The sequence below is a fragment of the Mustelus asterias genome, chromosome 10 (assembly GCF_964213995.1).
Source record: "Mustelus asterias chromosome 10, sMusAst1.hap1.1, whole genome shotgun sequence".
Taxonomy (NCBI): Eukaryota; Metazoa; Chordata; class Chondrichthyes; order Carcharhiniformes; family Triakidae; genus Mustelus; species Mustelus asterias.
Genome location: NC_135810.1, coordinates 53,128,304 through 53,154,768, shown reverse-complemented (window position 1 = coordinate 53,154,768; position 26,465 = coordinate 53,128,304). Strand labels below are relative to the sequence as shown.

The following is a 26,465-nucleotide window of genomic DNA, read 5'->3' as shown; positions in this document are numbered from 1 at the left end:
GTTCTTTTCATGGGGTATTTTCTCCGTAACCAATTATTTCCTGGGGTCTGTCAATAAGAATATATTTAAATGCCAGGGCTAATGAAATTACTGAATGAGGACAATCTGCATGATTTTATTTTGGTCACAACATTTTAAATTAGCAGGGTTCAGTTTCAATTCTGTGGAATAGTCGCTGAATGAACAGAGAGTATTGACATATGGAACAAACTTCTCTGCTTTCAAGGTTTGGACTTGGATGAAGATTTCCAAATAGGTCCTGTCTCTGATAAATAGTATCTTGAATTTACTGACACATCTCATCCAATATTATTGTCAAATGCATTCTATTTGAATGCATTTGCAATTGATGATATGTTTGATTAGAGCCTGTAATTCATATAGTAGATATCCCAGCAGGTGGTAGTGCCTGAATGTTTATAGAATACTGAATTTGTGGCATTCAATTCGCTGAACATTTTGCATGCAATTCTCATTACCCATGTAAAAAGTGATTAGCATAATATCCTATGCATCTGATTTCACTTGAACTCTAAATTTCTTAATGGACAACATGAACATGACTGCTGAAAATTTAACTTTGCCGATGAACTTTCAACTTAAGGCAATGTTTAGTTACAATTTTAACTGCAATTGTTCCACTTTTAGCTTCATATTAGAAGAGTACTCGACAATCACGAATACAAATGATAAGTTTAGAAAATTCTCAGCACACTTGGAAACAATTTTCCTGTTCTGCCCAACATATAATAAATTTCACACTCATCTCCACATGATTTCATCTTCATTCGAGAACCCACTTCCAATTAAATAGTATCGAGTAGATTTAGATTGTCACCCATGATGCAATATTTCACAGGCCAGGAGTATAGATAGTGCATTTCCAGGCCTCGCACCTTTGATTTGGAAATCAAGCTAAGAGTTACCTCAACCCTTGAAACTCAGGGAAACTCAACCCTTTTGGTCCACTTTCCAACTTGTGACATAGAACAGAGAACTGAAAAAAGGGATAAATTATTTATTAGCTATCGAGCAATGGTTTCCATTTGTGGGTGAGCCCAGATCAAGGGTTATAAACATAAGATCGCCGTTAATAAATCATAGAAAGAAGTTTAAAGGGATTTCTTTACACAGTGAGAGTGGTGTAAGAGTGGAATTCACTGTCATATGGAGTGTTTGAAGCAGAAAGAGCAAATGGCTTTAAGTTGAGGCTTACTTTATCCCAGATAGTGTTGAACTTCGAGAGTATTTTTGGAATTGCACTCATTCAAACAAGTGGAGAGTATTTCATCACACTCCTAACTTGTACCTTATAGGTGGTGGACAAGCTCTAGGAATGCAGAGGTGTTATTCACTACAGAATTCCCAGCCTTTAACCTGCTTTTGTGGCCACAGTATTTATATGGCTGGTCCAGTTCAGTTTCTGATCAATAGTAACCCCAGGATGTTTTTGGTGGGGATGGTAATGCCGTTGAATGTCCAGGGGAGATGGTTAAATTCTCTCTTGTTGGAGATGTGCATTGCCTGGCACTTGCATAACTTGTAGCTTCACCAGGTTGACAGCTCATTTTAAGCATGGCTGATGCTGTTCCTGGTATGCTCTCCTGCACTCCTCATTGAGCTAGAGTTGCCACCTTGGCTTGATGGTGACAGTGTAGTGAAAGATATACGAAGTCATGAGTACTCAGACTTTGGTTGAATTCCACTGCTGCTGCTGAAGGTGCACGAATACTTTTTTTAAAAATTCATTCATGGGACATGGGCGTTGCTGGCTGGCCAGCATTTATTGCCCATCTCGAGTTGCCCTTGAAAAGGTGGTGGTGAGCTGCCTTCCTGAATCGCTGCAGTCCATGTTCTGTGGATTGACCCAAAATGCCGTTAGGGAGGAAATTCCAGGATTTTGACCCAGCGACTGCGAAGAAACAGCAATATATTTCCAAGTCAGGATGGTGAGTGGCTTGGAGGGGAACTTGCAGGTGGTCGTATTCCCAATTATCTGGGAACAGATAATTGTCCGAGATGGAAGGGGTTGTGGGTTTGCAAGGTGCTGTCTAAGTATCTTTAGTGAATTGCTGCAGTGCATCTTGTAGATAGTACACACCGCTGCTACTGAGTGTCGGTGGTGGAGGGATTGAATGGAGGCACCACTCATGGATGCCCAATTTTGATGTTAGATTGTTTTGACTCTATCCTATTTAGCATGGTGGTAGTGGCACACCACATGAGGGACAGTATCCTCATATGAATCTGGGACTTTGTATCCATAAAGACTGTGCAATATTCTCCCATCAGTACTCTTGTGGACCGATGCACCTGTGACAAATGGGGGGTGGGGGCGGGGGGGTCAAGTATGTTTTTCCCTCCTGTTGGTTCCCTCACCACCACCTGCTGCAGTTTGGAAGATACATCCTTTATGACACAGCCTGTTCATTCAGTGGTGTTACCAAGCAACTCTTGGTGATGGTCTTTGAAGTTCCCCACCCTGAATACATTCTCTGCCCTTGCTGCCCTCAGTGCCTCTTTCAACTATTGTTCAACATGGAGGAGTGATGGTAATCAGCAGGAAGTTTCTTTGCTCCTGTTGGCATGAGATTTCAGGGGCTCCGAAGTCAATGTTGACTCCCAGGGCAATTTCTTCCTGGCGGTATAGCACTGTGTCCCTGCCTCTCATGCAGAGCAGGTATACCCAAGGATGGTAATGGTGGAGTCCGAGTTACTCATTATAGGTATGGTTCAGTGAGCATGTCTATGTCAGGCTGTTGGCTTGATCAGTCTGTGAAACATCTCTCCCAATTTTGGCACAAACCCCTCAATATTTGTGAGGAGGACTTTACAGAGTACGGTGTGCCATTGTCATTCCAGGTGCCTAGGTTGATGCTCATCCCGTTTCTTACATTTCTGCAATGGTTTGGTATAACTGTATGCCTTGCTCAGCTATTTCAGAGGGCAGTTAAGAGTCAACCACATAGTTTGTGTTTGGAATATCCTGTAGGCTTCGGTTATATCTCTCACCACCTGGTTATCTTGAAGAGAACACTCACTCCTATTGCCTCCCTTTCACCTTTAAAGTATACAATTAGCTTCTATTCTTCCACTTCTCTTATCCCTTAATACACTCCCCTCTGAAGGTAACAAGAGGCCTCCTCCTTCCTCAATCCTGTATCCCTTTCCTTGCCACCATGTGTCCCAGCAACCTAACACTTCCTGTCCTCTTTAATTTTCATTTGCAGCCGAAGCACCTAGCCAGCTTTCCAACAATAAGTTGGGAATCAAGCAATTTGTTTTTAAGATGTTTATAGCACTATGTTCCATTCATTGGGCCCGATTTTACCATTGCAATGCACCCATTTTCAGGCACGAAAACTTGATAAAGTTGGGCGTAAGGCGAATAGCACGATCTGCGCCAACGCCAATTCCCCCTTTACCAAGGCCCGAAAATGGATGCAATTGGGACAGCGCCCAAAATGGGCGCTTCGTCAATTTAAATGCATTTGCACACATTTAAATTGACTTAATGGGCTGCACGCCCAAACGTACCAGCATTTCCCCCTTTACCATCGCGTTCGCCCGTCCAGATATGGCTGAAAAAGACCTGCTTGGCAAAGGTCTGTTTCAGGCGCTCCAGCTTTTGAAGAGGTAAGTTCAGAGCTTCCGGCTGCTCTCAGACTCAGATCGGTGGTGGGGGGGGGTCGTGGAGCAGGGAGGCCAGATCATTCTCTGGTGGGCGAGATTGGGGAGGGGGGAGGTGAGGATGGAGGCCAAATTGTTCTCTGGTGGGGGAGAGGTGGGTGAGGAGGAGGGCCAGATGGATCTCTGGTGGGGGGGGGTCCACTGCCACTCTGCGGGTGATCGGTGAGGGGTTGCGAAGAGGGGGTCCGCTGCCACTCTGCAGGCGATCCGTGGGGGGGGGGGCAGGGGGGGGAAGGGAGGCAGGGGGTCACATTCGGTCTGGGTAGCAGGGGGAGGGGTGGGTGGATAAGGGGGACGGTTATGTTGTGGGGGTGGGACAATGTCTGTGGGGGCCATATCTCCCATTTTATGCGGCCTGGGAGCGATGTGGCAGGGCAGCGGTTTTCAAATTTATTTTACTGCGCATGCGCAGTTGAAGACTCCCATTGGAGCAGCAGCGTTTCAGGTGTGATAAGCCCCGCCCACAGTGCGATTCAGACTCGCAACTTTTTTTTCAGGCTGAGTGCGGATGGAGGTGCCTGTGAACAGGTTTCCGAGTCGGATCTGAATCATGCCCAGATTCAGCACTAAGAATCAAAATGGTAAAATCGGGCCCACTGTTCCAAAAATATTTTAAAAAACAAATTGCGAGCTGGAGGCAGAGTGTGGTGACAGGGAATATGAGGAAGAAAGATAGGATGTGAGGATTGTTGCAGGCATGGACTGGTGGCAAATAGCTTGACCGGAATGGCACAATGGGCTAGCATGGGAAATGGGGAGAAAGTGGCCACAGTCCCAAGCTCGTGAGTGAGCCCTGCGAGATTTGACAGGCCTTGGGAAAGGGAAGCCGATAGGAAGGGGGAGAGAAAATGATCTGTCCAATAAAACACAGATGGTAGCAATGAGAAATGAAAGTGACAATTAAAACAAAACCCTGAGGAGGAAGACTGGCTGGCATAAATTCAGGTTAAAAAACCAATAAATAAATCGCAACATTAGATAATGGAGCAAATAGACAAAGCTCAGAGAAGCAATAGCGCCATCTCGTGACAGGCAACTATAATGACACCTTAGTTGAAAATAGCACCCAGATATGCCAGAAATTAACGTGACAAAGGGGACATGAATGCCAGATCCAGAATTTTTATTACAGGTACAATACTGATGTCCAGTGCAATTGCTAATGGATTCTGAAGCCTTATTAGGAAAATAAAGCCAACCAGGATCAGCTGATAGTGAAGTGATGAATTTGGATAATATTTACACAAAAAAATGCTGGAGCTGTGTAGAGCAGAGGGTTAATCTAAAATGGACCAATTTTAAAGGGAAAAAGATAGGGGGAAACTTAGACAAAAGGTTCATAATTAAAGAAGGAGCTCTGATCAAAAATCAAAAAAATAGTTACAAGGTATATTGCAAAATGTGAGCAATAAACCAAGGGAATTAATTTTACATGAAATTCTAGTCTCTAGCATTTAAAAAGTCTGATTATAAACTAGATAAGAATCAGATACAATACATGCAGACGAGAGAGAAAATTTGCCACCTCTGCACAACTTTTCCAAAGGTGGCTTCTCAGGGATGACAGCCACCCACCTAGTAGTGGTGGGCAGTCAATAAGGGTGATTAAGCAGGTACAGAGAAATCTATTGCAATTTGTCAGAAGCCCATGGGCCGTACACAGGCTCAGCACCTCATGGAAGCTGATGAGCTATTGTCTATAGCAACAGACATTAAAAAGGGAATCAGAAAAGAGGAAGTCAAGCATGGTCAATGACCTACCATACTTTTAGCAGATCTCTCAGATTGGGAGTGCTGAGAGAGGGAGGGAATGGGATTTATAGTGGGGTTCATTCTGAGCTGCAATGAGTGCCACATTCATCTCAGCATTCCATGGGCAGTCCATTCCCATGCGAGGGTCAGCACTGCCTCAGGGAACTCTGACACACAGTCACACATTTCCTTTGCTGGTCCACAAGCACCTGTTTATTTGTGGCCCTCGAGGCTCGGCATCTCCAGCCAGGGGTTGAGCTTGGCTGGAGCGTTCCTCTGTCCTTTGATAGGCACTGCCAGATCAGACATTGCCTCTATCATCTGCTCCTGCTGATGACGTTATGACATGACAAGACGAGAGTATATGGTGTTGCGACTGATATAGTGTCGATAGAGGACTGGCTAATTAACAAGAAAGTCAGAATAAATGTGCCATTTTCAGTTTGGCAAACTGTGACTAGTGAAGTGTTGCGGGGTCAGTCCTGGGACTCAACTACTTCGGACTTAAAAGGAAAGTTCAACTGTATTGGAGCCAAATTTTCTGATGATACAAAGGTAGGTAGGAAAACAGTTGTGAGGAGGATACAAAGCGTTTATAAAGGGATATCAACAGGTTAAGTGAGTGGGCAAAAAATGACAAATGGTGTGTAATGTAGGAAATATGAGGCTGTCCATTTTGGCAGGAAGAATAGAAAATTTTATGAGGAAAGATTAGACAGGTTGGGCACGTATGCATTGGAGTTTAGAAGAATGTGGGATGATTTTATTGAAATGAATAATTTCCAAGGGAAATTGACAGGGCGGATACTGGGATGGTTCCTCTCAAAGAATATCCTAGAACTGGGACACAGTTTAAAATTAAGAGATTTCTCATTTAAAATGGAGATGATTCGTTGTTTTTTTCTCACAGGATGGAGGGAATTTGGTGAAGATGACAGAATGTGCTCCTTTCCTTTTCTACCTTTCCTCAGAAAGAAGAACAGCAGGCAGCATTGGTAAGTAAGACCGAGTGAGTATTTCTACTGTCCTTAATTTGCAGATGACACAAAGATAGATAGGAAAGGAAGCTGTGAAGAGAACATAAGGAGTGAGCGCAAATCTGGCATATGGAGTACAATGTGGGAAAATGTAAAATTACATATTTTGGAAGGAACAATAAAAAAAGCACATTATCTGAATGGTGAGAGATTTCAGAGCTCTGAGGTGCTGAGGGATCTGGGTGACATAATGCATGAATCACAAAAGATTAATATGCAGGTACAGCAAGTAATTAGGAAAGCTAATAAATGTGTACATGTCCCTTAACAGTAATCACATGCTTGAGTGGCATATAAAGGAAGGAATAATGGGAGTTATGACAATAATCATGGAGGATTTTAATTTACACACTGACTGGAAAAATCATGTGGACAAAGGTAGCCCAGATGAGGAGTTCAGCAAATGTTTTTGGGAGTTTCTTCGAGCAGACATTGAAGAGCCAACCAGAAAGCAGTCCACACGAGACCGGATATTGTGTTATGAGACAAGATTAATTAATGGCCTCATAGTGAAGGCCCCCTCGGTAGCAGCAAACATAATGGGCCCGATTCTCCCATCGCAATGAGCTAGTTTTTTGGCACGTCAGCCATTTCATGGGAATGCATGTGCGTCTCCCATCGCCGGAGAGCAGGTGCAGTTGAGACCACGCTGGAAACCGGCAGGAACACCAAGTAAGTGATTTTAATCTTTTTAATGTAATTTAAATGTCATTATTGGGCCCGGGACTGAATTCTCCGGGCCCAATAGCATCTCCCACACCGCCACACCACATTTCACTCGGCGGGGTTTAGAGTAGCTCCCCACATTCGGGGAACTTGCGAGAGATCCCGCTGGAGTGAAGGGGAGGCAATCAGGGCCCCCTTGGGGTTGGTGGCAGGGGGTGATGCTCCCTGGGTATGGGCATCCTGGCAGTGCCAGCCTCTTCCCCCTGGCACTGCCCAGGGGGAACCTTGGCACTACCCACCAGGAATGGGGCAGTGCCAAGGGGTTGGGGCCTATTGTGGGCGGGACCATCGGTAGGGGTTGGCGAGGGTCCCACTGTCACTCTGGATTGGAATCTGGTTGGGACTGGAGAGAGGCCAGTGATTGGGGCGGGCTGGAGGGGGGTGGTTTGCCAGAGGTGTTTGCCTCCCAGGGGTGTCTGCCTCCCGTGGGGGGTGGTCTGTCAGGGTGGGAGGGGTCTGGAGATTGGGGTGCTCCCGGACTGGGGAAAGTTGAAGCTGGCCCGGAAATGTTCATGGAGGCTGCAATCAGGCCGTGGAGTGTTGGGGGGCAACATTGTGAGGGTCCCATGTTGGCCAGCGATCGAGCTGGCCAGCAAATGGGAGGCTGACAGATCGGGGTCCCTGCGCATGCACAGAGGCCTGGAACTGTCCGACTCTGACGTGAATTGGCCCCGCCCCCCGAGCTTTTAATGATATTCACGATTGTGACCTCTGCAGTGCACAGAGTGTGGGAGATTCGAGTCTGAACTCCCACTCGAAAAACAATCGTTATTTACATCATTGTTCCCGCCAATTCAGCACTTAGTATTTTTTTGGGAGAATTGGGCCCAAGGATTGAATTTTACTTTGAGTTTTAGGGAGAGAATGGGTCTAAAATTAATATTTTAAACTCAAGTGAAAGCAATTATGAAGGCATGAAAACAGAGCTAGCTAAAATGAACTTGTAAATAAGGTTAAGGGATAGGTCAATAGTGACGCAGTGACAGGCATTTAAAAGAATATCTCAGAATACACAGAATAGACAAATTATAATGAGAAATAAAAATTCCAAGGGGAAAAGTTAAAGATAGGATCAACCTGAAAGAAAAAACATATGATTGCACAAGATGGAAGTCAGAAGATTGGACAGAATATAAAACACAGCAAAGAATGATTAAGATTAATAAAGGAGGGAAAAAAGTACGAGAAAAAGCGAGCAAATAAGATCAAAGCATGAAGATTCTCTGTAAATATTTGGAGTTAACTTTGAGCATTGGTCCTATAGAAAATGGGTCTGGAAAATTAATAATGATAAATAAGGAGATGGCCGATGAGTTGAATGGACATTTTGCACCAGTCTTCACAATAGAGAATAAAATAATAACATCCCAGATATCGCTGTAAATCAGGAAATAAAGGGAGAGCGAAATGCAGGAAAATTACATTCACCAGGGAAGTGGCATTGAGCAAATTGCTGGAGCTGCGGTTGACAAGTCCCTGGGTCCTGATGGATTTCATCCGAGGATCTTAAGAGAAATTTCTAGTGAGATGAGTGATGCATTGGTTTTAATTTTCCGACATTTAGTGAAGGTTCCATTCATTTGGAAAATAGTGAATTCAAAAAGGGAGGGAGACAGAAAGCAGGAAATTACAGGCAGGTTAGCCAAACATCTGCCACAGGGAAAAAGTGAGAAGCTATTATTCAAGACATTAAAGCAGGGCGTTTAGATTAATTCCAGGTAATCAGGCAGAGTCAACATTTTGAGAGAGGGAAACCATGTTTAATCAATTTATTAGAGTTCTTTGATGAAGTAAGATGTGCTGTGGATAGAACATAGAAATACTACAGCACAGTACAGGCCCTTCAGTCCACAAAGTTGTGCCGAACATGTCCTTACCTTAGCGATTACTAGGCTTACCTATAACCCTCTATCTTACTAAGTTCCATGTACTTATCTAAAAGTCTCTTAAAAGACCCTATCGAATCCGCCTCCATCACTGTTGCTGGCAGCCCATTCCACGCACCCACCACCCTCTCAGTGAAAAACTTACCCCTGACATCTCCTCTGTACCTAATCCCCAGCACCTTAAACCTGTGTCCTCTTGTGGCAACCATTTCTGGCCTGGGAAAAAGCCTCCGACTATCCACTCGATCAATACCTCTCAACATCTTATACACCTCTATCAGGTCACCCCTCATCCTTCGTCTCTCCAAGGAGAAAAGGCCGAGCTCACTCAACCTATGCTCATAAGGCATGCTCCCCAACCCAGGCAGCATCCATGTAAATCTCCTCTGCTCCCTTTGTAAGGCTTCCACATCCTTCCTGTAATGAGACAGACAGAACTGAGCACAGTACTCCAAGTGTGGTCTGACCAGGGTCTTATATAGCTGCAACATTATCTCATGACTCCAAAACTCAATTCCTCGATTGATGAAGGCCAGTACACCATACACCTTCTTAACCACAGCTGCTTGGAGCGTGCTATGAACTCAGAACCCAAGATCCTTCTGATCTTCCACTCTGCCAAGAGTCCTACCATTAATATTATATTCCGCCATCCTATTTGACCTGCCAAAATGAACCACCTCACACTTATCTGGGTTTAACTCCATCTGCCACTTCTCCACCCAGTCTTGCATCCTATCAATGTCTCGCTGCAACTTCTGACATCTTATCTTAGAATCTTAGAATCCCTACAGCACAGAAAGAGGCCATTTGGCCCATCGAGTCTGCACCGACCACAATCCCACCCAGGCCCTACCCCCACATATTTACCCACTAATCCCTCTAACCTACGCATCCCAGGACACTAAGGGCAATTTTAGCTTGGCCAATCAACCTAACCCACACATCTTTGGACTGTGGGAGGAAACCAGAGCACCCGGAGGAAACCCACGCAGACACGAGGAGAATGTACAAACTCCACACAGACAGTGACCCAAGCCGGGAATCGAACCCAGGTCCCTGGAGCTGTGAAGCAGCAGTGCTAACCACTGTGCTACCGTGCCGCCACATCCCTCCACACTATCCACAACACCTCCAACCTTTGTGTCATCAGCAAACTTACCGACCCATCCCTCCACTTACTCATCCAGGTCATTTATTTTTTTTAAATCACAAAGAGTAAGGTTCCCAGAACAGATCCCTGGGGCACTCAACTGGTGACCAACCTCCATGCAGAATATGATCCATCGAAAAAGGGAACCGGTGGATACTGAACCTAAGAATTCCAGAAGGCATTTGATAAGGTGTCACATTAAAAGTTAATGCGGAAAATAAAAGGTGATGGTGGGGGTAAGGAGGGAAGTGATGTTAAATATTGGCTTGGATAGAAAATTGGCTGGCTCACAGTAAACAGAGGGTAGGCAGAAATGGGTTATTTTCTGGTTGGTAAGATGTAAAGAACGGTGTGCCACTGGGATCAGTACTGGGGCCTCAAGCTTTTAAAATTTGTATAAATTACTTGGATGAAGTGACCAAAGGTATGGTTGCTAAATATGCTGATGATACAAAGGTAGGTAGGAAAGTGAGATGTGTGGAGGATATAAGATGGCTGCAAAGAGATAAAGATGGTTTGTGTGTGGGCAAAGATCTGACATGGAGTACAATATGGGAAAATACAAAATTGTTCATTTTGATTGGACGAATAAAAAGAAACATAGTACATAAATGACGAGATTGCAGAGCTCAGAGATACAGAGGAATCTGGTGTCTTAGTCATGATTCACAAAAGATTAATTTGCAGGTACAGCAGGTAATTAGGAAAGCAAATAGAATGTTATTGTTTAGTGTGAGGTGAATTGAATACAAAAGTAGGGATGTGATGCTTCAACTGTACAGGGCATTGGTAAGATCACATCTCGAACACTATATGCAGTATTGGCCTCCTTATTTCAGGAAGGATGTAAATGTATTGGAAGCAGTTCAGAGAAGGTTTGATGAAGTAATACTTGAAATGGGAGGGTTGGACAAGCTCAGCTTGTGTCTGCAGGGGTTTAGAAGAATAAGAGGCAGCTTATTTGAAGCAGATAAGATTCTGAGGGATCTTGACAGGGTGGATGTGGAAAGGATGTTTCTTCTTATGCAGGAATCTAGAACTTGGGGGTCACTGAAAATTAATAAAACAATTGAACACTACAAAAGCCATCATGAATTCAAGAGGTCAAGTTCTATGTCATTATGACTATATGTTTGCCATTTGGGCATCTTGCATTAGGGAGAGAAACAAACTATTCAGCTATTCCATTCTCCACTCCCCTCAAGACACCAGATGAAGCTTTTTGGAATTTTAAAATGGCCTTTATTCAAGCTGTAGCTCAGCAAACAGCTTTCCACAATGTGGTCTACTGATCCCCAGAACAAAGGAATACAATGGTAATTATATCTTTAGGCTCAGCTGCAAGTAATTAACATGCATAAATCAAGATTGCACACTCATTCAAAAGTAATCAATATCCAATCCTAACTAATAGTTCTGATCACTTCTTTCATTTCCCACAGTGTGTTTAACCAATTACAACAACTCTACACTTGCCTAATTACAATAGCCAATCATTAATATGGCACATACACAGAGCTATATTATCAATAAATACATGCTTATGGTCCTGGACTGTCTGGCACCTGGGTATTTCTTTTGGTACCAACCAAATAAACAAACTCAAACTAACTTAGGGACAAAATTAAAAGGAGCAGCTCCCTAAAAGGAGGGGCAGCAGCTCGAACAAAAAACAAAGTCAAAAGAAAACTGCAAACATCAAATTAAAATGTGATTGTCGCAGTCTATTATACACCCCAGCCCCTGCGGTGCCCAGCGGGCACGGAAGGCGTCAACTGCACCCGCAGACACTGCATGTTCCCTCTCCAGGGACACCTGGCCATGAATATAGCCGCGTTAGAGGGGCAGAGAGTCGGGATGGACGACCCCATCAATCGCCCGCTGCCTGGATCTATTGATAGCTCGCCTTGCCAGGCCCAGGAGCAGGTTCACGAGGAAGTCATCCTCCCGACCCGCCCCCCTCCGCACCAGGCTGGCACCCTGGGTAGTGACTTATGATTCATATCAAAACACACTGCAGTCTTGGGCTGTTATCAGAACAGTAAGAAGTCTCACAACACCAGGTTAAAGTCCAACAGGTTTATTTGGTAGCAAATACCATAAGCTTTCGGAGCACAGCTCCTTCGTCAGATGGAGTGGATATCTGTTCTCAAACAGTGCAAACAGACATAGAAATCAAATTACAGAATACTGATTAGAATGCAAATCTCTACAGCCAGCCAGGTCTTAAATGTACAGACAATGTGGGTGGAGGGAGCATTCAACACAGGTTAAAGAGATGTGTATTGTCTCCAGACAGAACAGCTAGTGAAATTCTGCAAGTCCAGGAGGCAAGCTGTGGGGGTTACTGATAATGTGACATAAATCCAACATCCCGGTTTAGGCCGTCCTCATGTGTGCGGAACTTGGCTATCAGTTTCTGCTCAGCGACTCTGCGCTGTCGTGTGTCGTGAAGGCCGCCTTGGAGAACGCTTACCTGAAGATCCAAGGCTGAATGCCCGTGACTGCTGAAGTGCTCCCCCACAGGAAGAGAACAGTCTTGCCTGGTGATTGTCGAGCGGTGTTCATTCATTCGTTGTCGTAGCGTCTGCATGGTTTCCCCAATGTACCATGCCCCGGGACATCCTTTCCTGCAGCGTATCAGGTAGACAACGTTGTTCAATAAATGGTAGGCACCATGGTCTTTGTTTTTTGCAACCTTCATTGGAAACATAAGTTTTGGTAATTCTTTTTTTGCTGCTGTAGGGTAACTACGCTCATAAAATCCCTGTACAATGTCAGGTAAATTATGTGTTTTAATATCAAGAGTTTGCTTTAACAAACACATATTTAATTTATCTTTACATTCTGATTTGAGATTGGAAGAATCTGGGAATGCACTTATCTTCTTAAAGTTTGCTCTTTTATAAACTTTCTGGCAAAGCAGTGAAGGGAACTTTTCCTTCTTGTGTCCTGTAGTAATTTTTGAATTAAGATCTATGACATTGTGAGTGGATGTTTTACTTCCTTTTATGCTTCCTGACTGTAATGTGTCACTTTGTAGTGATGGCGTTGGAGTAATGAAGTCCTTCAAGGATGTCTGAATAAGATTTGGGAGACCCCATTTTTGATTTATGATCTTTTTCTTTGTATTCATTTCCAATCTATTTCCATCTTCAGCACTTATAATAAGTGGTTCAGTTGATGTCACAATTATATCATGAATACAATGTGGCTTTAGCTCAGAGGAAACCAATTTTGGAGCAGATGGAATAAATGTATCCATTGATTTCTGAATATGTAATGGAAAGCCCCAATTATTCTCTAGTTTTTTTCTCGTAATATGCCATTCCATTTTGTCTCTAACATCATTGTTAATGAAAGATGTTTCCATACCTACAGTTACAATTTGAACTCCACTTGATTTACGTATTGGCGACACATTTGGTCCTTTAGGAACCAGCATTTTGACTGACTTTTCATACAGTGTGTCCTGTGCCCAGAGATGAATAATCTGTTTGTGCTTGAAGTTGAATTCTAAACGATCAACAGACTCCTGTTCGATAAAAGATATATACAACGATCTTGGCTTTTTGAATCCTTCACCAGGTGTAATTAGCCTTGGAAGACATTTCTTTAATTGCACAGGATAGGTATCTTTGTACAAACGTTTTACGAGTTCTGGAACACTGTGCATTTTGATTTGTAGGCTTTGCTTTGTTAAGCATATACATAGTTTATCTTTCTGTGCTGGTTTCAGACCAGCAAAATCATCTATTTTGTTTGATGTCTTGTTATTACTACTTCTTTTAGATTGTGGCAACAAAATCTTTCTTCGAATGCGCAGTGGAAATATGCCTCGAGGAAACAGATCACTCTTTACCTTTTCAATGGGAGTGTTGCTCAATTTTTTCTTGTCTTTAATTATTTCAGTTTGTAGCATGAAGTCCTTCACTGATGGAGCAGGAGCCATAAAATTACTTAAAGATGACATAATGAGCTTGGGTAGGCCTAATTTCTGATTTACAGCTCTCTTCATCAGATTGAACTCCAGTCTTTTTTTATGTTCATTGTGAAGGAACGTTTGCTCAGGCGGGGCAAAGACAGTCACAAAATTAGGCTGGGGATTTAACTCAGATAATATTAGTTTTGGAGCAGGTGGAATTAAAGCTTCTTGTGATCTCTGAATATGTAGTGGTAAACCCCACTTTTGCTGAAGCTTTTTCTGTGTAATATGCCTTTCAAGGTCTTTTCGAACTTTATCATTGGAGAAATTAATTTCCACGCCCACAGGCTCTATTTGAGCTCCATTCATCTTGAAAGGTGGTGGCATAGGTGGTGCTTTAGGAATCATCATTTCCACTGATTCCTCATACAGAGTTGCAAGTCCCAAAGAATTGGTCATCTGTTTGTGTTTTAAATTAAGTTCTAAGTGATCGATAACATCCTGTTCCATAAAAGATATATACATTGCTCTTGGCTTTTTGAATCCATTTCTGGGTACAATTAGCTGTGGTAATGATGTCTTTGAGGTCGGATAATAGGTGACTTTATAAAACTGCTTCACTCTTTCTGGCAAGCAGTCCATGCGCATTTCTAGACATTGCTTCATCAAGCATACATCCAGTTTATTTTTAACTTTTTGTTTCAGATGAGCAAAGACAAACTGCTCACCTAATTTAGCTGTTTTTGAATTCCTTTTACCTGTTCTGTATTGTACTGAGAACGTCTTTTCTCTTTGTGGTTGTACAAACATTTTCTGTTGAAAGCTCATTTCATTATTCTCTATTTCAATGTTATTGGCTTTTGGTTTCTTTCTTGCCATGTTTTTTGACTCCATAATATCATTCATTGATGGTGCAGAAGCAACAAATTTTCTTAAAGATGACTGAAAAAAATTAGGAAGACCCCACCTTTGATTGATGGTTTTTTTTCTGGTGTTCAGCTCCAACATTTTATTAATTTCAACATCTACAAATGGCAACTCACATAGAGTAATGACCAAAACAGAATCAGCTTTTGGGCTCAGCCGAGATGGAACCAACTTTGGAGCAACTGGAATGAATGCTTCTACTGACTTCTGATAATATGATGGCTTGTCCCAATTGTGTTGAAGTTTCTTTCGAGTAACATGCCATTCAAATTTATCTTTTTTTTTGTGTAATGTGCCACTCTAAAATCAACCTGGCTTTATTAGTAATAAAAGAAGTCTTTACAGCCGTAGGTAGTATTGTAGCGTCAGTTGCCTTGATTACTGGAGGAACAGGTAGTACCTTAGAAATCATCATCCGTAATGACTTTGCATGTAATGTCTCAAGCCCCCAGAGATGGCAAATCCGTTTGTGCTTTAGGTTCAGCTCCAAGCGATCGACTGCCTCCTGCTCAAAAAAAGGTATATAACATGGCCGTAGTTTCTTATTACCTTTGCCAAATGTAATTAATTTTGGTAAATCTTTTCTTGATTCGAAAGGATATGTGACTTTGTACATCTCTTTTACTATATTAGGAAGATAATCCATTTTAATGGCTAAACATTGTTTTGCTATGCACATGAACACTTCTTTAAGTTCTATCTTCTTGAGATCTATGTTTTTCCTCCTACTTTTATTCTTTAGAAATGGCAATTTTGGGGTGTATTGCAGTATCTCCTTATGATGATCGCTGCTGACAGACATTGCTTTTCTTTTTATAATGTCTGAATGGGCAATGAGAACTTTTATTAAACTAAAATCCATGAAATTAATTAACGATCTCTGCACAACATTGGGAAGGAGACCCCGTCTATTATTAATGATCTTTTTCTTCATATTGCAGTCCAACATTTTCTTATGATTATCACTTATAACTGTCAGTTCAGTTAGGACAACAGCTAACTGTGAACAAGGCAGTGGATTTAGCTGGGAAGAAATCAATTTTGGTGCAGGTGGAATGAGTGCATCTCTTGATCTCTGAATTTCTGTTGGTAGACCCCAATTAAACTGAAGTTTAATCTGTATAACGTGCCTTTCCAGATAGTTTCTGACCTTATCTTCAAGGAAAGTAGTTTCTGTACTGGTGGGTTCTATTTTAGTTGCACGTGTCTTAAGTTGTGGAGGTAATGGTGGTGCTTTAGGGATCATTATTTCCAAGGACTTTTCATATAAAGTTGGGAATCCCAACAAACTTGAAATAAGCTTTTGGCTTAAGTTTACCTCCAATCGATCAACGGCATCATGTTCCATAAAAGATATATACAATGGCCTTGACTTTTTATATCCTTTTCCAACTCTAATCAATACTGGTAAACGTTTCTTTGACGTTAGAAAATAGGAATCATTATACGATTCCAATACCGGATTTGGTAAACAATTTAGCTTCATTTCAACCTTTTGTTTTGTTAAGCACATAATTAATTTATTTTCATATTCTGGCCTGAAGCTGGTAACAGCAAATCCCTCTTTTAATTTTTTTGTTTCTCCATTCCTACGATTACGTTCAAGTGACAGAAGCATGCTTTTGCTTTCATTCTGAAGCATGTTTTCCTGATAGGGAATGATTTTAGAAGAATATGATATATCAGTGTTATTGAACACTGAATTATTTCTATCAGTGCTTTTTGATTGTAGCGGTGCAGGAACGTTATAACCATTTAAGGTTTGCTGGACAAACCTGGAGGAACTCCACCTATTACTTGTAATTCTTCTATTCACATTTCTTTCAATTTTTTTATGTTCTGGAGTTACGAATGGTAATTCGGAGGTAATAACTGTATCAATTAGACTTAGCGGTGAAGAAATCAAATTAACTGAAGAAGAAAGGGATGCTTCTGCTGGCTTCTGGAAATCTGTGGATAAATCCCAGTTGTGTTTGAGCTGGCCCTGTGTAACATGCCATTCAAGATTGTCCCTTGTTTTGTCATCAATGAAAACTGATTCCACACGAACTGGCTTTATTTGGGCATCATTTGCCTTGGTTGTGAATGTTTCTTTAGGAGTCACCTTTCTCACTGAATTTTCAAAGGAAATTGGAGATTGCCAGAGATGGGAAATAAGTCTTTGCTTTAATTTCATCTCCAAGCAATCAACAGCAGCTTGCTCAATAAATGATACACATCGCGGCCTTGGCCTCTGACTTCTTCTATCAAGAGGAGTAAAGTTAATTAAAGGTATTTCATTTGGGTGAACACTGCTGACTGATTCTTGAATATCAGATGGAATTTCAAACTGTTCCTCAGCAACGTACATTTCAGATTCATTTGTAATGTTCTGAACCTTCTCTATCGGCATGGCTATGTCAGTGCTGCAAGATTTACGAAACTGAATTGATGAATGGCTGTTACTTGCTTTTTGTTGTGTTCTAAATTCAGCTCTGTCTGTTTTGATCTCATCAAAACAATTAATTTGTTTAGAATCCATTGCTTGGGTCACAGATGGTGGAGCCTGTTTCTTATCAAGAGATTGAGGTTTTAAATTAACCAATGTCTTAGTGCTAAAAATGGAGACTGGTGGAATAATCAATACATGGCTTTCATTGAATGGTTCTGAAAGTGACTTCATTATGTTCACATTAACAGAATCTATGAGGTTAACCCCCTTAATTAATATTGGTCTCCACTGATGAATTCCAATCCTCCTTTGCAAATTAAATTCCAAGTCATAAATGTCAGGTTCCAGAAGGGCTGGCATTTTCAAATCCTTTCCAATGAGTTCAATGCATGATTTCTTAGGTAAGGATAACATCTCCCAAGCCCTCTCCTCCTTTTGCTAGTTGTTTATTCACTATACTCCTGGCATTAGAGTAGACACCTCTCAATCCTATGGTCTGACCTCTCCCCTTCTCTGTTCCCAGTCCACCTGCCCTCTTGCACTGCCTATAACCCTTCTCTGTTTGCGAGCTACCTTCCTCACTCTCAGTCACATCGCTTTGATCCCCTCCCCCCAACCTATCTAGTTTAAACTCTCCCCAGTAGCCTTAGCCAACCTTCCTGCCAGGATATTGGTCCCCATGGGATTCAAGTGCCACCCGTTTTTAGTATACAGGTCACACCTGCCCCTAAAGAGGTCCCAATGGTCCAGGAACCTGAATCCCTGCCCCCTGCACCATTCCCTCAGCCACACATTCATCCTCCACCTCACTCCATTCCTTTCCTCACCTTCCCGTGGCACAGGCAGCAATCCCGAGATTACTACCTTTGCTTTCCTCCTTCTCAGCTGTCTCCCTAATTCCCTATACTCTTTTTCCATGTTCCCTTCCCCCTTCTTACCCACATCAGCGGTACCAATATGTACCGCTACCTCCGGCTCCTCTCCCTCCCACCTCAGGATTTCTGGGACTCGCCCAGCGACATCCTGGATCCCAGCCCCAGGGAGGCAGACCACCATGCGAGACTCCCGCCTGCCTCCGCAAAATCGCCTGTCCGTCCCCCTGACTGCCGAGTCCCCGATTAATACCACCTTCCTCCTCCTTTCCTTAGCCCTCTGAGTTACAGGGCCGGACTCCACCCCGGAGACACGGCCACTGCTGCTTCCCCCAGATGGGCTGTCCCCCCCAACAGTACTCAGACAGGAGTACTTGTTATGTAGGGGCACTTCCACCGGGGTGCTCTCAATCACCCGTGTTTTACCCTTCCTGGCTGTCACCCACTTGGCCTCCTCCCGTGGCCCTGGTGTGACCACCTGATGATAGCTCTTGTCTATCACCTCCTCATTCTCCCTCACCTGCCTAAGATCGTCAAGCTGCAGTTTCAGCTCCCTAACACGGGCCCTCAGGAACCACAGCTCGACACACCCCTCACAGATGTGGATGTCCGGGAGGCCAGGTGCCTCCAGGACCTCCCACATACTGCACTGCGAGCACCACACTGGCTTTACACTCATATTTCACCCTTTCTTCCGAGGTACACAGAGAAAAGTAAATTATAAATAAAAAAAATAAGAAACTCACCCCTGCTCGCCCTTTCTGCTTAAGCCCGATGAGCCAAAGCCCCTCAGTTCTCACTCAGCTCCCTCTCACTCCGCTGCCCGCTCCCAATGCTGCCCGTTAGATAGTGGGGACTGCCTTTTAAACCTCCCGTGCACTCTTTTAAACCTCCCGTGCACTCTTTTAAACCTCCCGTGCACTCTTTTAAACCTCCCGTGCACTCTTCAGTAACAGTGAAAGCAGTATCAGTGAAAGTGACTTCTTATGCATAAATGGCAATCCCCACTGACCTTCTAATGCCATCTGAGCAACATTCAGCTCAAGAGTACCAACCTGGTTATTAGGTAAGCTTGGAGTAACTGAAGGTATTGGTTGATCATTCGCATTTTCCATTTGCTGAACTTCTCCATTCACTCCCTGAATTTTTTTGTCAATTTCCAACTCTTCAGTAACTGGTGTTGAAACAGAATGAAGTTTTCTTCTGAGCTGAAGTAACTCAAATTTTTCAACATTTTCTTTGGTCAGCAAAGCAACTTTCTGAATGCGTGGATAAACATGAAAATTAGTATTGCTTGCCAATGCATATTTTTCATGTTCTCCCAAATGGTAAATTTCAGACAAAGGTAGCTGGTTCTTTAAGTTAGGAACTTCTAATGATTCCATCTGTTTTGTCTCTGAGTCTGGGAAGACTGTTCCATGAAGACCATTAGTGTAATTATTGTTTATAAAATCATTCTGTACTGGCTCGCTTTTTATTTTGTCAATTATTGCTGTGGAGGCAAGCAAGGTCTGGCCTGGTGGGGATGTTGGACAGGAGGATGGCATGCATTCTGATGTTTCTATTTCACTGAAGGTTTCATACACAGTAACATGTGCATTTCCTGTTTCAGTATTCATGCTCGTACTTGTAGACCTAGATGATTCAGAAGGACACTGAATATCTGAACAACGGGCAAAAGAGAAACAACCGTCACGACTGCAGAATGGAATGGTTTCAAAACCAGGAGTTGGCACTGGAGAAAGTGGGTCGCAAACTTGGCTTTGTAATGTAAAGTAAGGTGCCAGATTATTTATATTGACGGATGGTATTTTTCTCATTGATGTTTCAGCATTGTAAGAACTTTTGATTGTTTGTGTACTGTAATTAAGAGATGACTCAGGACTTGATCATCGTGAACGTGCCATTTTGGCATCCTCACCACCTGTTATCTTTGACATAAGTGCTTCATCCTTTCTAAATTGTGACGGTGATACAGAATATTTCTCACTCTTGTAACTCCTGGAATCAGCTTCTTTCAGTGCTGTCTTACTTCTTGGTCCTGAACAATATTTGTCCATTGTGTTACTAGTAACTGTGCACTGCTCATCAGTACTTCGCCATGTAATGCTCAGAGTCATCCTCCATATTTCTTCAGAAGAGAACTGGTCAGATGTGTTTGTTCCAATCGAGGTGTAGTTTTCGAACAAATTCTGTTCTGAGCATTTTTGTTTCAAGTCTGATGAGGCGATACAGCTCTTTCCACCACCGTTTAAAGCACTGTTAAGAGAAGAGGTATCAGAAACTGAGCTGGACTTTTTGTAACTTAATTTTTCAGATGTAACTGAGCCAAATGAATGAAGGGATGTATCCTTGCCGCAATGGCGATGATGATCACGTAAAGGTATCTCATTGGAGCTTTGATGTAATGCTTTTTCATTTAGTGCTCCTTCACCTTCTTCAAACTTTGACTTGTCAAATTCTTCTCTTGCATTACGTTGTTTTCTGTTTAGTTGCAATACATACAAGTCAACACATTAAAAATAATTCAAATGATCTCATCAATATATATTAACAGAACAATGTTATACAGGCAACTTCTCACAAATGTACATTTTAAAGAACAAGTACAAGATTTAGTAGATTGTCACTCTGTTTCATAGGGCTGAATTTTCTGGTCCTGCCTGTGGCGGGTTTCATGTTGGGCAGGAGCAGAAAATACAGAGAGAAGCCGAAAATCAGATTTCTGGCAGGAAATTAATTTGGAAATTTCCCCTCGCCGCATTCATGGTAGACAAATGGCGAGTTGGGTTTCCCACTGATCCATGACAGGAATGCCATTTGGGTACATTACCATGTCATGAATACTCAATATAAGTCTATTTGCTGGTTCCACCTTCTAATCTTGCATCACGTTAGTGAGAAATTAGATTGGTCGATACAAGGTCTGGAAATGAGTGGCATGCAGCTGCTGGGCCTCATATCGCTCGTGCTTTTGAGATGACTGCAACATTCATAATTTACTTGCAGCAGCACTACTCCAGATTCTTACCAATAACAGTGAGGCCAGAGTGGCGGGGGATGCAGGGTAACTCTGCTCACTGACACTCTCCGTACTCCAGGAGGGCATGTTCTGCAGGGCTAAGTCAGGGCTGCAGCACAAGACAGAGAACAGCATTGATACGTTTGGGAGTTGCGGGGAGGGGGAAGGATTATGGAGTCATGAGTGACAATGGGCAGTAGTGGAGTTGGTGGGTAGAAATGGCAGGCAGAGGGGAGACTGAGTGTGGGGAAGCTGGAGCCTGATGTGGAAGACTAGAATGCAGACACAAAGCTGGTGGATGAGATCGAAGTGTTTGAATGGGAGGGAATAGACACAGACACCAGAGAGGTGCGGTGGGAGTGGGGGGGGGGGGGGGGGGGCTGCGGCTGGTGAGATAGATCGCACAGTGACAAATGGAGGTGGGGGCTGGGAGAGTATAAAGAGGAAGTGGAGAGCTCCTTGAAAGAAAGTCATAATCACTAGTCAGGGCTAGGGGATCAAGGTGAGAAATGAAAAACAGTTGTTGGGCTGAGTCGACCTCACATTCGGTGAGATGTTAAAGTCAGTCTTGAGGCTTCCAGGACCAGGCTACAGCACTATGCAAGACATGTACATTACTGTACTATCCCAGGGAGGGACAAAGTTTAAGTGCTCAATTTGGATAAGGTACGGCTTAGTATGCAGGGCATGAACATGGTCTTACCATCAGTGGCCATAGGCTTGTCTGGCTCAGTACTGAGTTGCAGATGGTACGGTTAGGGGAGCTTGTAAATCAGGAAAACATGATAAAGAGGGGGTAGTCAAACTTTGTGTGTGTGTGTGTGGGGCGTTGTCCTCGGTATATGATAGTGTACAGATCCTCAAGATTGGGAGGGGTGAGGTCTACATGGGACATATGGTATTGATGAGTTCAGGTGGCTGAAATGTTCATTACAATTACAATGGGATCTCGGGTTACTCGGAAGCTGGAGAATAAAGAACAGTACAGCACAGGAACAGGCCCTTTGGCTCTCGAAGCCTGGGCTGATCACGTTGTTCTATCTCGACCAACCGTCTGTATCCCTCTATTCCCCAGCTGTTCATATGTTTATCCAGATAAGTCTTAAATGTCGCTAACATGTCTGCCTCAACCATCTCACTTGGCAGTGCATTCCAGACCCCCACCACTCTGTGTAAAACATTTCCCCCGCACATCTCTACTGAACCTTTCCTTATAAGAATAACCAGAAGGACATTTTCCTACAATTGTGGAGTTGCAGGAAATTTGGAGGAACCCGAAAAGTGACAAGGAGAGGTTTGCAGCTAGTCTTTAAACAAAAAGGTTGCAGCACCATAGCCTGAAGTTGTTACAGTTTGAAATCAAAGCCTGCACAGCATGGGTCTGAGAAGTGTGGGAGGAGCCCAGGACTGGGTTGCTTTCAAGGGGCACCCTCAAACTGCATTGGTACTCAACATTGAAATGATGCTCGAGCTGGGAGAAAGAGAAAGATTTCCTTGAGAACCTGCAATTTGAGCCGTCCCCTTTTGATGTGTGTCAGAAAGAGACTGCAGGAGTCATCGAGTTCTTCAGGGTAATGTCCAAGACCCAACTATTAACAACTGCTTCATTAATGACCTTCCTTCATCATAAACTCTGAACTGGAGAGGTCTGGTGACGTTTACACAATGTTCAGCACCATTCATGATTCCTCAGATGAGAAAGCAATCCATGTCCATATGAACACCGCTCGACAATCACCAGGCAAGACTGTTCTCTTCCTGTTGGGGAGCATTTCAGCGGTCATGGGCATTCGGCCTCTGATATTCAGGTAAGCGTTCTCCAAGGCAGCCTTCACGACACACGACGGCGCAGAGTCGCTGAGCAGAAACTGATAGCCAAGTTCTGCACACACGAGGACGGCCTCAACCGGGATATTGCGTTCATATCACACGATTTGCAATCCCCACAGTTTGACTGGACCCGCAAAGTCTCACTGGCTGTCCTGTCTGGAGACAATACACATCTCTTTAGCCTGTCTTGATGCTCTCTCCACTCATATTTGTATCTTAAAGACTTGATTAGCTGTCAGTATTCGCATTTCAACCATTATTCATGTAAATTGAGTTTGTGTCTTTATATGCCCTGTTTGTGAACAGAATTCCCACTCACCTGAAGAAGGGGCTTAAGGCTCTGAAAGCTTGTGTGGCTTTTGCTACCAAATAAACCTGTTGGACTTTAACCTGATGTTGTTAAACTTCTTACTGTGTTTACCCCAGTCCAACGCCGGCATCTCCATATCATGACTACCATCGACACCGCAAACTGCCACCTCCAAGTGGAGAGGATCTCCAAGAAGATCGCGCATATCGACACAGACATCAAGTTTCTACAAAGATGCAAGAAAGCAGACAAGATACCGAAAGGACTACAGATCACGAACCCACTCAGGTCAAACTATAACAGGCTACGCTGAGAGACTTTGCCATCGCACCTCTCTCACACTCCTCAAACACCTCGTACACCAGCTCAACAGCAAACGCCGCAGCCTGGAAACCAAGATAGAGTCCACATTCTCAACTTGCACTCAGGATGCAGACCAGCTGCGAAACTCTGCCAAGCAGACTAGACAAAGGAACTACACCATCTACATGCACACCAAGAACAGGAAACTTGAGAAACTCGGCATCACCACCAGCAGCAACCAAGCCTCCCCCGGTACCACAGTAGAAAACAGTACCACTGCAGGGAAGTCCATTGTCAACTTGTCTGACTACACACTTCAACCAGATGAAATCGAAGTTCTCAGCTGAAGGCTTAATTTCTGCCCCACCACCAAAATAGACCCCATCAGTCTCGCAGCAGACACAGAGGAATTCATCAGGCGAATGAGGCTGCGGGAGTTCTTCCACAAACTCCAAGAGGACAACAGCAAACACAATGAGACAGACAATGAACCAGAACAGCCGACAGAGAGATCCGCAGTGCATCCGAAGAGGAAAGAGTCGAATTGGACTACTCCGGAAGGCCACTGCCCTCGACTTGACATGTATGCCCAAGCCCTCAGGAGGTGCGTCAACACCAAATTCATCAGCCGCACTCACAAGACAGCCCCGAACATCACCCATGTACAACGCAACGCCATCCACGCTCTCAAGACCAACCGCAACATTGTCATCAAACCAGCAAAGGAGGGGCCATCATCATACTGAACAGAACAGATGACTGCAAAGAAGTGTACCGACAACTAAACAACGAGGAACACTACAGACAGTTACCCGCAGATCCGACCAAAGAACACACCCGTCAACTCAACACTCTGATCAAGACCTTTGATCCGGACCTTCAGAGCACCCTCCGTGCTCTCATCCCACGTACTCCCCGCATTGGAGATCTCTACTGCCTCCCGAACATACACAAGGCAAACACACCCGGCCGTCCCATCGTATCGGGCAATGGGATCCTGTGCGAGAACCTCTCCCCCGCTATGTCGAGGGCATCCCGAAACCCATTGTACAAAGAACCCCCAGCTTTTGTCGCGACACTACGGACTTCCTACAGAAACTCGGCACACATGGAGCAGTTGAACCAGGAGCGCTCCTCGTCACAATGGATGTCTCGGCACTCTACAACAGCATCCCCCATGACGATGGCATTGCTGCAACGGCCTCAGTGCTCAGCGCCGACAACTGCCAGTTTCCAGATGCAATTTTACAACTCATCCGCTTCATCCTGGACCACAATATCTTCACCTTCAACAACCAGTTCGTCATCCAGACACACGGAACAGCCATGGGGACCAAATTCGCACCTCAATATGCCAACATCTTCATGCACAGGTTCAAACAAGACTTCTTCACCGCACAGGACCTTCAACCGATGCCATACACTAGATACATCGATGACATTTTCTTCCTTGGGACTCATGGTGAACAATCACCGAAACAACGATATAATGAAATTCCATCCCACCATCAGACTCACCATGGACTACTCTCCGGAATCGGTTGCATTCTTGGACACACGCATCTCCATTAAGGACGGTCACCTCAGCACCTCACTATACCGCAAGCCCACGGATAACCTCACGATGCTCCACTTCTCCAACTTCCACCCTAAACACGTTAAAGAAGCCATCCGTATACACAGGATCTGCTCGGATGAGGAGGATTGCAACAGACACCTCCAGACGCTGAAAGATGCCCTCATAAGAACAGGATATGGCGCTCGACTCATCAATCGACAGTTCCGACGCGCCACAGCGAAAAACCGCACCGACCTCCTCAGAAGACAAACACGGGACATGGTGGACAGAGTACCCTTCGCCTTCCAGTACTTCCCCGGAGCGGAGAAGCTACGGCATCTCCTCCGGAGCCTTCAACATGTCATTGATGAAGATGAACATCTCGCCAAGGCCATCCCCACACCCCCACTTCTTGCCTTCAAACAACCGCACAACCTCAAACAGACCATTGTCCGCAGCAAACTACCCAGCCTTCAGGAGAACAGTGACCACGACACCACACAACCCTGCCACAGCAACCTCTGCAAGACGTGCCGGATCATCGACACCGAGGCCATCATCTCACGTGAGAACACAATCCACCAGGTACACGGTACATACTCTTGCAACTCGGCCAACGTTGTCTACCTGATACGCTGCAGGAAAGGATGTCCCGAGGCATGGTACATTGGGGAAACCATGCAGACGCTGCGACAACGGATGAATGAACACCGCTCGACAATCACCAGGCAAGACTGTTCTCTTCCTGTTGGGGAGCACTTCAGCGGTCATGGGCATTCGGCCTCTGATATTCGGGGAAGCGTTCTCTAAGGCGGCCTTCACAACACACGATGGCGCCGAGTCGCTGAACAGAAACTGATAGCCAAGTTCCGCACACATGAGGACGGCCTCAACTGGGATATTGGGTTCATGTCACACTATTTGTAATCCCCACAGCTTGCCTGGACCTACAGTCTCACTGGCTGTCCTGTCTGGAGGCAATACACATCTCTTTAGCCTCTCTTGATGCTCTCTCCACTCACATCACATTGTTTGTATCTCAA

The 26,465-nt window shown here is 44.1% G+C and overlaps 1 protein-coding gene across 1 annotated transcript in view; it reads right to left on the bottom strand.

The window, feature by feature from the left end:
* Positions 1-15,244, bottom strand: part of LOC144500022 (uncharacterized) — a 166,556-nt gene extending 151,312 nt beyond the window's left edge. The window contains exon 1 of the mRNA XM_078222770.1: positions 12,721-15,244. Coding sequence (XP_078078896.1) covers positions 12,721-15,177 — 2,457 coding nt within the window. The 5' untranslated portion in view covers positions 15,178-15,244. The remainder of the gene's footprint in view (positions 1-12,720) is intronic.
* Between the last annotated feature and the right edge of the window lie 11,221 nt (positions 15,245-26,465).